Below are 17,429 nucleotides of genomic sequence, written 5' to 3' on the forward strand. Positions count from 1 at the left end.
GCAGTTCGCTCATCCCACCAGCTGGCATGGCAGTTAAAAAAAATTCATTCGAATGTCCAAAGGGTGCTATTCCGTGGGCAGGCAGTTCGTCTCATCTTCTGCCTTCACCTGCAACTCGTTTTTGCCATTTTGGTAAAACATTTGATGGGCGGAAAAATGGGACTCGCCCCCAAATCGGCAAGTGTAAAATGTTAATTTATGCATTGGCATCGTTAGCTAATTTTTGTGTACACGTCGGGTGGCCAAATGTAACGTGAGCCCCCTGGCACCTCCCTTTCATTCTCCCGCCAACAATCCGTCATCCACTTTCACATATATTTTTTTTTTTTTTAAGTGCGCATAACTTGTGGGAAAAAAAAAAAACAAACAAAATAATACCATGCGGTGTCATCATTTTTGAAAAAAAAAAAAAAAAAAAATACCATTCAGATAAGATAACGTTTTACCAATTTTGCGGAAAAAAAGTAAAGTGAAGGGGTCCAGGTCAAACTGAATTGGAGCCTCATAAACGTTCGCCCCGCCCTTCTACACGAAATATTGCTACTGACGCGATAGCGCTGTGGCCCAACTGAGGAGTTGGCGGCTTGTTGGCGACTTCACCTCAGGGGGAGAAAACCCCCAAATGGTGGCTCCACAAAGCGATCAACACAACGCGGGGGACGCCGCACGTCCGTTTGCATCTATGTGGGGAGTAAAAAGAGGGGCCATCCGCAATTTGGGCATCATTCGAAGCCGCAGCGGTGAATAATACCCCCATGCGATGAAGGACGCCCCCCTGCACACACACACGTAATAACCCCCCACGTAAAAACCCATGTAAAATATAACGCTACCCCTCGCGCGCCCCCAAAATGAACTTCGTCAAAACGCACATTTACGAACAGGAGTACACCAATGAAGGAATAAAAGAGCAAGAAAAGGACGCGAGGAGCGCAAAAGAAATTGACGAAAATAAGCGGCTAAAGGAGCTGCCAGAGTTTAAAAGGGACAATCAATTCTTAAGCCTATCGGAACAACTTGAACTGAAAAAAAATAACAACAGTGGTGGAGGTGGACCCGGGAAAGAAGATGAAGCAGAAGGACTCATGAACATTTATGAAATGCCAAACTTGACGGAAGAATATGCAGAATATTATGACAATTATGCGAAACATGATCATTATAGTGCCGAGAAAATCAGGGAGAGAGAAAAAGAAGTGGAATTTGAATTTAAAGAAGCTATAAAAAGTTATGCAAAGAAAAAAGAATTAAAGGAAAAGGAAGATGAAGCGGATTTGTGGAAGGAAGAAAGTAATAATGTTAACTTACGTGAGGTTAAAAAAAATATTATTAAAAAAAAAAAAATCACTCCAGTGAAAACCAGTGTGAAGGCCATTATAAAGACGAAGAAAAAAAGTGCCATCGCTTCTCCAAAGGGGGGCCATGCTGACGTCAAAAAGGTGTCCACCCTCGAGAGCAATTCGCTGTTGCTTGGTTATTCGGATTACTCGGATGAGTAGCGGGGAATGCTTTTCATGTGTGCATTTATTTGTGTGTTCGCTCCCGTCTGCGTTTTAAGAGCCCTCTCCAAGTCAGCCCCCATGTACAGTTACTTTAACGAGCATGTGATGTCCCCCCGTTTGGGGAAACACGTTTGCATAACTTTTTGGGATGATAGGGAAAAGGGAGACATGCGAATATTCCGCCTTTTATTCGAACGAGAGAACCCCACACGATGACTATGTTGCTACGTTTCTCCCGTGCGTGTCCTTTTTTTTTTCTTTTTTTTTTGTTGTTCTTCTTCCCATTTTGTCTAGCCCCTGTTGAGGGATACTCCTTCCCTCGCTTCATTAACGTGTGCGAAAAAGTGTCACCCATAATTTTTTTCACCGCAACGAACCCTACGAAAAAAAAGTGGGCACACGCGCAACTCGCCCATGTTAAGCTTAACTTATCCTTTTTTTTTTTTTTCGTTTAAACGGTTAATTTGGAAAAAATGGCGCAAAGATGCCGACATCGCCATGGCACTACTCCTTGTCTGCGATTCCCCCCAATTGGGACATACAATTGAGAAACAGACTTGCACAGAATGATGTACATATTTTTGCTTCTTACACGACTGCTCATCAGCGTAGGGTGAAGAAAAAAAAAAAAAAAAAGAGGGACTCGAAAAAATGCGAAAAACAATATGTTAACAATTTGGGAAGTATTTTTCCACAAACTGGAATTGCCACAACGGATGGGAGACTTTTCCTTTTTGGCATGTTGAGGCGAATTTATTTTTACACGTGTGAAGGGCCAGTGGAGGCGCTCCTCCCACGGCGTTACAAATGCAAAGGGAGCATCCCGCGAGGACCATTTTTGTGACGCTGCTCCTACCACTTTGCGCAAAATGTCATTTGTATGCAACGAAAATGCAGGAAGGGAGCCAAAAAAAAAAAAAAAAAATACATACATTTATATTTTTTTCATGGGTTTTTATTAAAACCATTTTGGTGATCCCCCAGAGGAAAATTTTTTCTTACTCATTGGAACCACTGCAATCAGTGCAGCAAAATGGTTTTGAAGGATAAAAGGAAAAAAAAAAAAAATTTCGCAAAATACAAGGGCAAGAAAAACTTCAGTAAATTTCCTACGAAGGAAGAAAATGACAAAACGGGAAATGCCAGCCGCGGAAGCGAACTCTATGACGAGAGCGACTTGCCATGCTATGACAATAATGATGACATCCTAATTAGGGACAAGGATTTTTTTTCGTACCTTTTAAAGTCTGATGATGAATTAAGCGAGAAGGGGGGAGTTCCAAAGGGGCAAGCGTCAAGTGTAGGGGCACGGAAGGGCCGTCGCGCCGACTTCCTCCTGGCAGCAGTGGCGTTTAGCATACCTCCCGGCATGGTATAGCCTATGTGTGCATCCGCCAAAATGGGAAAAGTCCCCTTTTAGCTGTACCATATGCACGTGTATAGATGCCTTTGCCGCGGCGCATGTGTGCAGGTTCGCCATGCTGTCCCATGAGAGGAATCTCCAATGCAAATTTCACCCAAGCGTTTCCACTCGAGCGGATTTGAAGTGAACATATGAGGCATCTTTTCCATTTGTTCTTTCCTTCCTCGTTATGCGAAGAGACGCTTCAAAAAAGCACATTTTGACAATCTCCCCTTTGGCGATAAAATCGAAGGGACTACCGAAGGTGGTGGTGCGCTGAGCGGAGGGGTATAATGAGGGAGAGAAAAATAACATGCCTTCCAGCGATTTACCCCTCCGTAGCGACCCCGTCAGGTGTTCTCCTAAAGTTGGTAAATTTTGTTCGCCATTTGGTTAAGGGGTCGATTCAGCACCACTTGTCTTTCATTTGCCTTCCCCCAACCGCTTCCCCCAAATGCATAAACAGATAAACGCGGCAATAACTTTTCAAAAGAGCAACCCACGAGCGGTCCGCAGTTTCAGCTCCGACGCAGCGTTGCGGCCGACCCGCTTCAACCTGTCTGCACACGTAACTGCAAAGGCGCCCATCACCCACAGGGGCACATCCTTACAGACTCTCCCCCTTCACACACATACACACTTTAGAAGAGGAGGATAAAAATGATCACACAGTGCAGGGTCAATTTGCTGAAAAAGATAAAGGACAAGATACCCTACGGAGTTAAACAAAGCCAAAGTTACAAGGATGCCAAGAAGCAGGAAAGGCTGTCACTTGAGGCGAACAGAAAGTTAAAAGAAACCAGAGGCATGCTCCTCGATGGGAAGAAAAACTTATTTATGAGTTTGAGGCAAAATAGTGACATCAACTGGTACCGGGCGGGCCAAATATTGAAGCATCTGGAGATTCATCAGAGAGCCAAGCCGGAAATCACGCCAAAGCTACGCGAGAGGATCACCAACATTGCTAATTTTGTCAAAAGGGGGAGATAAAATGGGGCACACACATAGAGAGACGGTTTGAGCATGCCCCCTGTATTTGGTCCTTTCAACTCTGTACGCATGATGGGTGTACGTCCGGGGGAGCGGCCCTTTCTCCTACATTGCGGAAATACATACACGCATATTGCACACACATACCGTTTAAGTGTCTATCGAAATTCCACACGAAGGGGTTGAAAACTCATATATTCCCTTTCTTCTTAACCCGTGCTAATCCAAGCCGGGGGCCACACTAAAACGAATGGCCAATCAGGACACGTTAAACTTCCCATCCACTGGGGTGTCCGAAAAAGAAAAACTCCTATCCTTCCAACTTTGTTTTAATATGATATAAAAAAAAAGATTTATTTTCATTTTATTCATTTGAAATGTGTTTTTATAACGTAAAAAGCACATGCGGTGGGCAACATATAACAATCGGCACATATGCAAGTCCGTACATATAAGCGCCCCGATATATACGCAGATGAAATACACACATGCGTAAGCTGTGCGGGCGGAAGCCGCGCGTGTGCACATACACGTATCTACATGTACAATGGATAGGTTTACATTTAAAAAAAGGATAAAAAAAAGATAAAAAAAAAGATAAAAAAATATTAAATACGGTCTGTTGGTGATTAATAACGTGTAAAGTGCGAAGGGGGGACGCGTGTGCAATGTATGGGTTATGGCACGAACATATAAGCAACGCAGGTGGCATTTTAACAATTACATGTGTTTGTTTGTTTGTTGGTTTGTATGTGCGCGTGTGCAGGATACACTTTATGCACACTCATGCAAGACAGTAAACGCGCGCCTTTGCGCATTCATAAGGTCATAAGGGGAAATAAAAGGAGGGGGATTCAAAGGGGGGATATTTTTATAAAAACATATATATTCATGCGTGATTAAATTATTTAAAAAATAAAGTGCTAAAAGGGAGAGGGGGAGTAGTAGTATCGAATGGTGAGGAACGAATGGTGGAAACGAATGGTGAAAACGAATGGTGGAAACGAATGGTGGGAATCGAATGGTGGGAATCGAATTGTGGGAAACGAATAATTGGGAACGAATGGGAAGAAGAGAATGGGGGGAAATAAAAAAAAAAAAAAAAAAAAAAAATATATATATATATATATATATATATATATATATATATATATACATATATACATATATACATATATATACATACATACACATACGCATACATATCAGCGAATTGCAAACACAGTTATGTAGCAATAACGATGTGTCTTGTAACACAATAAAAAAAAAATAAATGGCGCGATGCATGGCCAATAAGGGGACAATACATGGCCCGATGGATGGTCAGGCCAATACACAGTCAATACATGGTCAATACATGGTCAATACATGCTCAATAAACGGGTGCAATGCAGTGAAAAAAAAAAAAAAGGTTCGCTCTGCTTCGCTACCAACCTACGGAGGGCCACACACACTGGCACATAATCGTCCTTATCTACGACGTCGCATACATCACGCCGGGACGCCTCAGTGCAACTGGGTGTCTCCGTTCGGGTACGACTGTCATGTCCCACTTCCTCACCAAACTTTTTATTCGTTTCGCTTTTTCTACGATGGCAGTTGGGCTCGGCCTTCTCGGGCTTCTTCCGCCCTTCGCGCATTGCGCGTTGTTTGTTTGTTTGTTTGTCTGTCTGTCTGTCTGTCTGTCTGTCTGTCTGCTTTTGTTTTTTATTTTTTTGCTTCCTTCGCTTCTTACACTTCTTACACTTCTTACACTTCTTACGCTTCTTGCGCTCCCCGTGCTAAGAACTCTGGTGGTCTTCCTCCTCACTGCTCCGTCTTTATCTCCGGCTTCACACTCATGTAGTACATGGAGGACTCGTTCAGCTCATTAGCGTTGGAGCCAATCATGTTGGCCGCGCCCGCGTTTTCACCGTCGTACGAGTTAAAATTGGCACCTGCGTTGGGGCCATACGGGTTGTTATTAGCATAGCTGCTATTCGCGCCGCTATCACCGCTAACACCGCTGACACCGCTATCAATGTTGCCTGACTCGTTCATAATATTTACAAACTTCCTCTGCTCCAGGGGATGCTCCGCACCTCTGCTGTTGTCTAATACATCACGCCCCTCCATGATGCTGCCAGTACTGTCCTTGTTCGTTCCCAGATTTACGCTGCCACTGGCGCTGTTGACCATGGCTTTACTCATGACGGGTTCTGCATTCATGTTCATGTTAGAACCCGTAGATGCAATGCCGTATTGGGTATTTGACTGATTCGCGTTAATGTCATTCTCTGCATTCATGTGCATTTCGTTCAGTCGCACTACACCCACTACAGCTGGGTCCTCCATGTGGTGATGGCCAAACGCTGCTGCTGCTGCTGCTGCTCCACCTATGGTCTTGTTGCCAACATGCGCCCCGCCCACCTTCCTGTTGTTATTATTCAGCACGCACTCGCTAACGACTAGGTAATTGTCTACGCTACTATTCTGTAGGACACTCCCACCGGCGTTATTTCCTGCACCGTTGCTGCTCTCCATTAGGTGTGCTTTGTTTAACACCTTCGGATTCTCATCGTCCATCATTGCTGAAGACGTGCCCGGAGCAACTAGCACCTCCCCCGAGGGGAAACTTTTCCCACTGTAGTTTGCACCTAACCCCATTTGTTCATTCATGTAGACGTTTACTCCATTTGCGATGGTTGCGTTCCCCTTCATGGATGATGGGCCGTTCACATTGTTCTCGCCTAGGCCGGCACCGACGACGATTCCGCTGTTGGGCAATAACCCCCCGTGGTGGAAATTGTTCTGGCCAGCCGCTCCCACAGTTGCCGCTCCTGCTCCCGCTACTGCCCCCCCAGCGCTGTCGTTTACGGCACTACTCCCACCACTGTAGTTGTACGCGCAGCCGTTCATGATGCCCATCTTGCTGGCAGCATTCATGTTGTTTGCCCCCTCGACGCTGTTCAGCATGCCGTTCGCGCCGTCCATGCCGCTCAACATGTTGTTCGCGTTGTTGCTGCTTCCATTCCCGATGGTCGTTTCCTCGTCATTCATGTTGCCCATGTCTGCGTTTTTCTCCCCGCCGCTGTTGCCCATGCTGTTCATGATGCCGTGCGCGTTCACGCCTCCTTTGTAGGCGCCCATGCTCTGCGCGAAGTTGCCGCCGCTAACGCCGCTAACCCCCCCAATGGGCATGCCACCCACAACGTGGTCCATGCCAACGGCGCCGCCCATGGCACCATTCATGTACCCCATGTTGCCCATAAGCGCGCCATTCGCCGAGCTCGAGACGCCCATCGCACCGTAGTTATTGGCGTTGTAGGCATTCCCATTGGCCCCCGCATTATTCCCATACGTGTCCTTAAATGCCAAATTCATCAAGCTGTTCTGGTTATTCATGAGGTTCTTCGAGTCTACATTAAATATGTTAATGAGCTCCTCGTCTGTAAAGGGCACAGCTTTGTAGGCGCACTTTACCGTATGGACAGCCAAACTGTGTGCCTTATTGAACCCCCATTTTTTTAGAAGGTACTTGGATATTTTGGGTTCTTTGGAATTTTCATTTTCTAGATATTTTGCAAACCATGAGTAGGAATATGGGTCGAATCGAACCCCTTCTACTGGGGTGAGCGCACTAGCACGTGCAGTTAGGCTTTCCATTCTTCTTCCTCTAGGTGCCCTTGTCCTCTTCGTAGGCGAATAATCATTTTCGCTCTCTTGGCAATCGCTATGTGGCATTTTATTTGGGTGCATATTATTGTTGTTGTTTATTCCGTGGGCATTATAATGATGGTGCATCTGAGACATGATCATATTTCCATTCATATTTTTATTCGTGTCGTTTAGGTTATCTTCCGGGTCTAGCGAATTCATGTCCATCATTACGTCCATCGTATTTTCCGAATTCATGGTGAGCAGGTTTCTAATCCGCTTGGTTCTATTTTCTGTGGTGGTCGCTCCTGCTTGTTCCGCTTCTAGCCTGCACTGAATGGCTAGCTCCTTTGCCTTTTCAAAGCCTAATTTTTTTATGGGGAACCTTCTCATCTGGAAGTTTTTCCCTATGGACCAATAGGCTAGCCAGGAACCCTTTCGATCATTGTAGGATACGCCCTTCATCGGTCTGGTGCAGTTCTTATCAAAAGAGTCTATAGCTTCCATCAGATCTGCGTTTTCCCCATTTCTGCACAGCGTCTGCTCCATATCGTCCAGTGAGAGTTGCGAATCTTCGCTCAGTTTCCTCTTAGGAGGCCTCCCCCTTCCTCGCTTTATTCCTTTGTTATTTTCATTTTTCAAATGATCCTTCTTGTTCATATGTTCGTGTGTTCCCCCTGTGGACATGCCTCCGCTGTTCATCGCTGCATTCGTGCCTGCGTGGGATGCATTATTTCCGCTACCGCTCATCATGCCCATACTGCCGCCCACGCCACTTCCCCCCATGTTGTTGTTCCCCATGGTGCCATCCTCCATCCCCATATCGTTGTTATTCTTCATAGCTTCATTTGCTGCGCTATCCACTGTCTTCCTTCCATGCACATGGAACATGGGTTTGCATCTAGCGCCTGCCTTTTCCGCTTCTTGTCTAGCTTTCACAGCTAAAATTCTTGCTTGTTCAAAACCGTACTGCTTAACGGAGAAGTACCTTCTGATCTCCCTCGTGTTATCGTTCCAAGCAGCTAGCCATTGTTGCTTCTTCGGATTGAATCTAACCCCAGGAATTCTAGGCAGGTATTCAGGATGTCCCTCTGTACAAGCCCTAGTCCACGTGTTCATAACATCGCTGTTATTCTTCTTCATCGAATCATATTTCATATTATAATTCTTGCCACTCAAATTGTTGCTGTTATTGTTGTTTGCCGAGCCGCTATTCGGAATGCTCAAATTCATGTTCATCATGCTGCTACCGCTGTCGTTCATGTTCCTACTGCTGCTTATAAGGTTACTATCAAATAAGTTATTATCATCCAAATCGGAGTCGTATAGAGTCTTATCCTTCAGGTAGTCCTCCTGGTACTCAAAATCTGAGTCCTTGCTATATTTCAATTCCTCCTCCAAACTGCAGTAATTTTTATTCGCCTTCACTTCGTATTTCTTCAAGTACGAAATTACATTTTCCACTTCTGTATTGCTTAAGGAGTCATTTTTCGAGTTCATCATATATTTTAAACAATTTGGGGAATCATCCGACAGATTGGTCCTCATAAGGCAGTCATAATAATCTTCTACAATGTTGCTATCTTCATGGTCTCCTAAGGTAAAGCATCCCAGATTGCCCCCTTCGGCATTTATGCTAATATGTCCGCTAGCATTCCCGGTGGCATTTCCACTTACGTTACTAGTACTGTTTGCAGAATTCATATGGATGCTACTCCCCTTCATAGACAGCTGCGAATTTAAATTGTTCGAATTCATGTTCCCTTGCATGGAGTTGCTAGCCGTCGTGGTTGCATTCCCTTTCTTGTCGTGAATAATATCTTCATAATCGTTATGTAGTTCTAGATAACTAACGTAGTTACTTGAGCTCTGTTGCGAGTCAGCCGCGCGAAGTATATTCAACTGCTGCTTTAAATAGTCGCAAACGGATATGTTCCAGGTGGAAGGCAATTTGTTGTAGCTTAGACAGGGGCCAAACACGGCGATGTAGTTATGCAAATCTACAACGGTTACTGCACTCCTTAATCTGTTCAGGTGATACATAAAAGACGCTTTCTCATCCGAACTGTTCGAATCCGCACACATGTCCTTCAGAATTACTATCAATTGTTGTTTGCATATTTCCACTAATGATGGTACGTCTAATTTGTCTTGCTCGTTCATGTGCATCGATATCTCTGCGTCTTCCTTCTTATCATACGCCACTTCTCCTTCGTGCTCGTTTAGAGATGCCAACCCGATTAGCAGGTCAGTTCCGTTTTCGTTCCTCTCCTCATTTTTGATGCTCATGTCTTTATCCGTCGTTAGTGCTTCCATGTTGCCGGTGGGTCGGGTTCTTCCGCGTGCATATATGTACGTATGGGGGGTGCGTGCGCGTGCAAACGGCCGGGTTCACTGTGCATGTGCATACGCACATATATATGCATATATATACATACACATACACATACACGTGTATGCGCGCGAACGCACAGGGGGAATTAACGGGTGCACACACGAGCACGCACACAGGGAGGCACGCAACGATTCACGCAAAGATTCACGCAACGATTCACGCAACGATTCACGCAAGGATTCACGCAAAGATTCACGCAAGGATTCACGCAAAGATTCACGCAAGGATTCACGCAAAGATTCACGCAAGGATTCACGCAAGGATTCACGCAAGGATTCACGCAAGGATTCAAGCAACGATTCATGCAGCGACTCACGCAATTCTTCGCTATGCCTTAAAAAGATGGACGGGGCATTTCAAAAATGGGGGCGCGGCCAAAGTGGCTCCGCACGCAGCTCCCACGTAAGCTAAGTGTGTCAAATGTGAGCTGCGCGCTCGGCTGCCTGGCTATATTATGATGGCCTCAAAACTCCTGCCCATGTTAAGTTCTCCTTAACTGGGTGGAAGAAAAGTACGCAGTTCTGTCCTTTCGGTTACTCGCTATCGGCGTTTTGCTGCTCCTGTGGCTGTCTTTCTCTGGTCTGAACGCCTTCGTCCGTTCGTGCCCCTTAACCTTTCATGTATGGGTTTGCGTGCCGCCCTCCTTGCGTGCACGTGGTATCAATGCATGCACGCGGGGGTGCACTCAACGGGCGGGCACGCATAAGTAAAGGCGCGCAGCTATGCACCCGTACGTATGTGCACCTATGTATCGGTACGTATGCGCACCTACGTATCGGTACGCACGCGCTGGTATATTTCCGCACTTATGTGTACCTATGCACGCGCGTACTTCGGGGTCGCTCCGCTCCTCGACGCATACACCCGTATGTACAGGTGCATACAGGCACTCGTCGAACAAAACAGTGCTGGAAGCGAACCGGTGCAGCGCGGGCAGCTCTCCAACGACACCGCACTCGCGCTGGGTGTAAATGCCAAGTCACGTTTCGCCGTGAATGGGTCTAGGCCCCGAGACTTGTCACCTACGCATATGCCATAAACACATGGAGGTGCCGCATCACCTGCGGCCTCGTACATATATATGTGCGCTTTGTGTATATACGTATGTACATGTATAAAAAAAACAATTGCATATGCATATATGTACAATAAGGGGCAAATGTTAATGCGTAAACTCTGGCATTAAGTGCGGGGAGTATATATTACGCCCCCTCTTGCTGGCATAATTTGTGTATAAATATTTTACAAGTACGTATATGAATTTAAAAAAAAAAAAAAAAAGGGAAAATGGGAAAAAGGGGAAAAATTTGAAAAAGAGGAAAAATGGGAAAAGGGCTAAGGAAAAAGGGAAAAATGGAAAAAAAAAATACAAAATTTAAAAATGTAAAACTACGGGAAGAAGATATATACTACTGTGTTTATGTTCTTTTTATATCCGCGATCGATTTGGCTTTTTTTTTTTTTTTTTTTTACGTTTTCAATCCCTTAAGAGTTATTTTGTTGTGCCTAATTTTTAATCTTTTATTTTTTTTTTTTTTTAATTTCGTTATAATCTTCTCAATCTTACGTATCTTATCTTTTCTTTTCTTATCTTTTCTTATCTTATCTTATCTTATCTTAACTTATCTCATATCGTGTCAAATGTACTTTGCCTTGTTAGCTCTTCCTTCCTTTTATCCCTAATTTTTGCGTTTTTTATACAATCTTGCCGTTTCAATTCTAGTTTATTTGCGTATAATGGATCACGAATTGCACGATATATATATATAAATGTATACATGTATATGCGTAATATTATGCAAGTATGTATATATATATGCATATATGTATATATAAATATGTCACTTTTTTGAGCACTTTTTATTTTTTTTCGCAAGCTACTGCTTCGCTTCGCCTGGTCGTGTTGGTTTGTTATGTGCATAAACAAATTTACGGAAATAAAAAGAAAATGAGATAATTTAAAAAAGAATGTTGGGGGGAAAAAATACAAAAAATGGTTCTTTAAAAATGGGCATATTTCATGCAAATGTATGTAAACAACAGGAGGATGAACCAGCAGGAAAAATATGCAAAAAAATAAATAAATATATACTTAATTTTTCTTCCCTTCCCCATGTACATCTCCTATTATTTCACTTTCTTTTTTTTTACAGTTCGTGGGGAATGGCCCTCCAGTTTTTTTTTTTTTTTAAATGCAATTTGAATTAACAATTGTGGCACAAACTTTGGGGTTTTTGCGCTTTTTTTTTTTTTTTTACATGTAATAAATGCAAACGTGTATTAAACGTACATGTATATGTATATATTTATGCAGACCGTGTATGCGTATATTTTTCGCCACATGTAAAAATGAACATTATATTATATGTGCCATAATGTACGCCACAGTGTTCGCCATAATATGTACCCATACGATAATGTACGGCATAATATGCATACGGCGCATTCCTCTCTGCTGCGTGCATGTATCACATTATGCGCCCCCCACGAGTATACGCATTTAACACGTACAGAGTATTATTATATAATGCGTATGTTCACGTCAATATGGCACATGTGGTATGCGCGTGCGTTCACTTAAGTGCGAATAAGTACAAAACATACGCGCAGTTTCATCACATATACTTGTGCTTTTTACTTGTAATAAAATTGTTTGGCATATAAAAAAAAACTGGGTTGCGCGTTTACAACTGGGGTGATCGCGATTTCACCAGTCAACGAATTGTGCTTCGCCGAATTGTGCTTCGCCGCGCGGTTGTTCATATGTTCACGCGTGCGCGGGGAATATGCATACAATGCGAGTACAATGAGGTGCTTGGTACATACATATGTATATACGTGTAGTGTACCGTAAGGTGATTCTTATATGCATATACGTAGCACAGTATGATGCTTCGTACATACGTACATACGCAGCATTCACTTCTCAAAAATAAACGTGCGCGCACGATCTGTTCGCGTAAATTGCGCAAGTAATATGTACTTAATGTTGTGCATAAAAAAATGGGATACTCGTGTATGAATATGCCCTTATATGCTGGTGCGCGCTGGGAGTGAAACTCTCACTTATATGCACTTTTTTTTTTTTTTTTACATGGTCAAATTGCACTTGGCGAAAAACGCGCCAGAATATGTATACGTACAGAACAATGTATTTATGTAACGGCTGCGTTGCACGTAATTCGCTCATGTGTGAGAAGTGGGCCTCCGACGGGCACGCGTATACATAAGCATGTACATATACATATATGTACATTTACGCGACCGCGCGAATGTGCTTAATTGGTGTGCCCGCAAACTGGCTGTTGCTTCAAGCCACACGCATGTGTATACATATAAGTGAATAAGCACATGTACGTGTATGTGCGCAAATGTATTGACTTGCTCCCATACAGCGGTGGGGAGGAAAACGCCTTGTGAACGTGCGGGGCGGGTTGACAGGAACGACCGCAGTAAAAGCAAATAGGCTTGTTTTCCCCCAACGGAAGTTGCAGCTGTGCGGGTATATACAAATGGTTACACTTGCAACTGGCATGTGTACTTTCGCGTCAATATGTTGATATGCATATACATAAACGTTGTATATTTACAATCTGTCCGAATGATTCTCCCCAGATGAGTCCAACTGAATTTTTAACCCCCCGCGGCTGTGCGATCGCTTATTTCTGCGCACCAATTGACGATGAAACATAACCGGGTTTGGCCAAAAATTGCAAACGACTCTCTCAGCTCACTCTGCTTGAACAGCTCTGTTCTTTTTTATGTTGCATGCAGGGGGGCACATGCTCATGCCGCATGCGTATAATAAAAACACATGTACTTGTTCTTATACGCATGTGCCTTTTCCTATGCTCCTTTTTGGTGGGTCTGTCCGTAGCATGCAGTAACGTTTTGCAGTCATGCACATTCGAGGAAAATTGCTCTGAAAATTGGCTGAAAATTGCGCCCTTCCGGAATTTAAAAAAAAAAAAAAAGGAGCAGCTGGGCTGGGAACACTAACTATACGAGAGTGAAAAGTCACTAGCAAAGGATGAGCAACAACGGGCACGCTGAAAACACCCAACAGTGGGTGGGCAACAAACGGTAAGCACCCAATGTTGAGCAACCAGCGGGGAGTGAAACCCCAAGTTGTATGTAAAAAAAAAGCAGCTAGAAAGAGTGATCTTCTCCCTATACATATGCATGTAAAAAGGAAAAAAAAAAAAAAAGCCAACATGGATGTATACATACATATACATCATTAACCGTAATTGTTAAAGAAAATTGTAAAAAAGGAACATGCCAAGGTGAAATTGAAAAAAAAAAAAAAAAAAAAAAAAAGGTACAAGCAAACAAACGAACGGAAAAGGATTAACATTTGATTGTTTTACTTCACTTTCAAAAGAGTCAAATTTATTTTTTTTATTTTTTTTCCGCCCCCATCGTCGGTTGCCTAAGTGTTTTTCCTCCAAATTTTAATGCACAGGAGGAAAGAAAAAAAAAAAGTGGACGCTTTTAAAAATAAGGCGAATAAGTGCCAACCTGTTTTTCCTCTTTCAAAAAGGCATATCACCCAATGCACGTCATCATCGTGCCACGTCGCACTGCGTTGAACCACATAGAAGCGCGCCGAACTGCGTCAAACTGTGCCAAGCCGCTCCAAACCGCGCCGAACTGCGTCAAACTGTGCCAAGCCGCTCCAAACCGCGCCGAACTGCAACAAACCGCGTCAAAACGCACTAAACCACGTCAAACCACGCCAAACCACTTCAAACACAAACCACATGAACTGCCTTTATTGATTCATGCCAATGCGTACGTTGAAGCACCGTGCAACCTTGTCATCGTGCCGCTCGAAATTTTGTTTGTTTAATCGCGTTTGTTTAGGCGATGGCACGAAGACCATTTGTCGCCAAAAGGATCGATTCTCCTTATCGCCACAAGGCACTTGCTCAACCTTTTAAAAAATTAAACAACATGTGCATTTTTTAAAGGCACATAAAAGGGGTTGAATTGGTTACGTGTTGAAGCACCCCAGTAAAACCGCTCTTCCGTCGGTCGCCACCGTTTGCACTCTTCGAGACGATTTGTTTTCGCCGAACAGAAGTTATCGCAATATAGTTTAATTGGTCGACGTGTAAGCCCTTCCAGGGGGGGAAAAATCATGACGCATTTTGCACGTCTACCCGTATGTCAATAGGACTTCATAATTTTTCCATTCCCCCTTTAACTGTATTCTTCCGTGCATTTTTTTGTGCAAAGGGGAGGAAGCCTTGTTCTAGGGAAGTATACCCCCTTTTTTTGTAACCCACCGCTCAACACCAAGAGGGCGTTTTCACTGCATAAGAAGGGCCGTGCCAAGTGAAGTACCCCAAAAAAGAATACAAATGAGGAGCACCTTGATGAGATAATCCTTTGGTGTGATGCCTCTGTTAATAGTATTCCTCAAGGGTGTCATGGCGGAGAGGCGGGACTATCCCAAAATGCATCCACCTGCTGATCACCCTACGGAATAACCAAAAAAACCACAAAAATGAGTAGTAAATCTCTAACAGATTTGGCAAAACACCCCAGACATAAATGCACGCGAATGATAATTGGTCATATTTCCATTTGGCATATTTCTGTGCTAAAATTGAAAAGGTGCAGTAAAAGTGCCGCACAGGGGGAGTTACTCTTCTGAACAACTTTTTGTTCAAAATTTTACCACTTGATTTTTTTTTTTTTTTTTCATCAATTCTAGCATTTTAATAACCCCTTCACTCCCTCAATAGTGGACCAATTTGCATACATAAGCATACGTGCATTGTGAAAATGTTTTTTTATGACAAACGGATGTAGGGACAAAAAAAAAAAAAAAAAAAAGGTGCATGCACAAATGAGGAAAAAAGTGAACTTAAATACAAAAAAAAAAAAACTACTTACGAAAAGAATTCTGCTAAATGGCAAAAAGGAAAAACAACTTCTTACAAAATGGCATACAAATTTTGTTCTCCCATTTTAAGTGTTATTTGTTTTTTTTTTGAAACGTACAACCAGGTATGCACGTGTGTAATATCGAAGCTAATACGAAACGCATGTAAGTGCCAGCACGATTTCGGTTTTTTTTTTTTTTTTTTTTTTTTTTTATTTATTTTGCAATGCACCCGTTTCGAATTTTGCCTTACTGGGGTAGCCCATAAATTATGCACTTTCACATGCACTTGTGCATTCATCACGCATCGTTATATATATACGGGCCGTTATCATTTATACGAGTTTTTTTGCTACACAAGTTTTGAGGCCACACTCCTTCGCCATGCGCCCTCATCCCATTAAGTGAAGTGACCCTTTGGCATTTTTTGCCTCCGCGCTCAAAAGCGTAGTGCCCCTTCCATGCAAAAGGGAACGAAGTATTGCGAAGCATTTTTTCATAAAAAAGTGATCAAATTGTGGCCGCATCACAGCATAACTGAATGGTCGTAAAAGCGTGCAAGCACACGGGCAAACGCCAAGCAAGAACGTGAGCATACAGTCAAGCAAGAGCGTGAGTATACGGCCAAGCAAGCACACGGGCAAACGGCCAAGCAAGCACACGGGCAAACGGCCAAGCAAGAACGTGAGCATACAGTCAAGCAAGAGCGTGAGTATACGGCCAAGCAAGCACACGGGCAAACGGCCAAGCAAGAACGTGAGCATACAGTCAAGCAAGAGCGTGAGTATACGGCCAAGCAAGCACATGGGCACACGGCCAAGGGAACATGCATACGCTTCCTCCTCTACTCTGTGCAACCACACTACATAACACATTAACGAATTGGGAGGGCTCCTCCCGTTTTGCGGAGCGCTCAAAGCATTTGCGCAAGTGGTGTAATGGATCTGCAATTCGTGGTGCACCACTCTCGGCGCATGCAGTGCTGATCGATTTAAGGCATACGCCCAATAAGTCGCCCCATATGCCTCTCCTTTTTTTTTTTTTTTTTTTTTTTATTGCACAGTGGGGCATTTGCAAAATTGAGCATTAGTCGGTTTGTTCGCCCATATAGTTATATATATATGCTTTATATGTACTGCTTTGTATATACTATTTTATATATACTAATTTATACATTTTTGCGCATTTATATATTTGCTATTTTATATATTTTTTTTTTTTATATGTGATGCCCGTGTGCGGTGACATGCGCTCGTGCGCGCACCAGCTCTGAGCTTCTGAGGAGGGCTCTCTTTGATCGATCTCCCTTTTTTATTTGTTTATCTCCACATGCCTCCTTCCATTCGTGAAGCTCCGCATTTGTGTCGCCAACATTTTATGAGTGCATGCGTTCGCGTGCAAATTCGATAATCTCGCGCGAGCAGCTTTGGATTATATCCCCAGAAAAGGCATACCAGAAAAAGCGTACTAATAAAACGTACCGGAAAAACGTAAGATGCTTTCCTGTTAGCAACTGCATAGTGGAAGCCACTTCATTTAATTTCACATTGAGAGACACGATCGCACAATTTTGCAAAAAAAAAAAAAAAAAAAAGGAGCGGTGAAAAGGGA

At 43.4% G+C, this 17,429-nt stretch overlaps 4 protein-coding genes across 4 annotated transcripts, besides 13 other annotated features; 3 read left to right on the top strand and 1 right to left on the bottom strand.

Annotated features, from left to right (window-relative positions):
* Positions 1-11: part of a microsatellite that runs on past the window's edge.
* Positions 12-398: 387 nt separating this feature from the next.
* PVX_094565 (hypothetical protein, conserved) lies at positions 399-1,499 on the top strand (the record flags this gene model as incomplete). Its single annotated transcript, XM_001614331.1, has 1 exon — positions 399-1,499. The coding sequence occupies exon 1, from the start codon at positions 852-854 to the stop codon at positions 1,497-1,499; it is 648 nt and encodes a 215-aa protein (XP_001614381.1). The 5' UTR covers positions 399-851.
* Positions 644-676: a microsatellite.
* Positions 847-894: a microsatellite.
* Positions 1,500-1,836: 337 nt separating the features above from the next.
* Positions 1,837-1,867: a microsatellite.
* Positions 1,868-2,155: 288 nt separating this feature from the next.
* Positions 2,156-2,184: a microsatellite.
* Positions 2,185-2,397: 213 nt separating this feature from the next.
* Positions 2,398-3,208, top strand: PVX_094570 (hypothetical protein). Its single transcript, XM_001614332.1, has one exon. It carries the CDS (start codon positions 2,536-2,538, stop codon positions 2,878-2,880), a length of 345 nt encoding a protein of 114 aa, XP_001614382.1. The 5' UTR covers positions 2,398-2,535; the 3' UTR covers positions 2,881-3,208.
* A 356-nt stretch (positions 3,209-3,564) lies between these two features.
* PVX_094575 (hypothetical protein, conserved) lies at positions 3,565-3,894 on the top strand (the record flags this gene model as incomplete). Its single annotated transcript, XM_001614333.1, has 1 exon — positions 3,565-3,894. One exon carries the CDS (start codon positions 3,565-3,567, stop codon positions 3,892-3,894), a length of 330 nt encoding a protein of 109 aa, XP_001614383.1.
* Positions 3,895-4,234: 340 nt separating this feature from the next.
* Positions 4,235-4,280: a microsatellite.
* A 1,010-nt stretch (positions 4,281-5,290) lies between these two features.
* Positions 5,291-5,318: a microsatellite.
* A 307-nt stretch (positions 5,319-5,625) lies between these two features.
* Positions 5,626-5,648: a microsatellite.
* A 52-nt stretch (positions 5,649-5,700) lies between these two features.
* On the bottom strand, positions 5,701-9,846 carry PVX_094580 (asparagine-rich antigen, putative; the record flags this gene model as incomplete). Its single annotated transcript, XM_001614334.1, has 1 exon — positions 5,701-9,846. The coding sequence occupies one exon, from the start codon at positions 9,844-9,846 to the stop codon at positions 5,701-5,703; it is 4,146 nt and encodes a 1,381-aa protein (XP_001614384.1).
* A 1,055-nt stretch (positions 9,847-10,901) lies between these two features.
* Positions 10,902-10,928: a microsatellite.
* A 735-nt stretch (positions 10,929-11,663) lies between these two features.
* Positions 11,664-11,683: a microsatellite.
* Positions 11,684-16,243: 4,560 nt separating this feature from the next.
* Positions 16,244-16,270: a microsatellite.
* Positions 16,271-16,364: a microsatellite.
* A 441-nt stretch (positions 16,365-16,805) lies between these two features.
* Positions 16,806-16,855: a microsatellite.
* Positions 16,856-17,429: the final 574 nt, after the last annotated feature.

Source organism: Plasmodium vivax, chromosome 8 (genome assembly GCF_000002415.2).
Source record: "Plasmodium vivax chromosome 8, whole genome shotgun sequence".
Classification (NCBI taxonomy): Eukaryota; Apicomplexa; class Aconoidasida; order Haemosporida; family Plasmodiidae; genus Plasmodium; species Plasmodium vivax.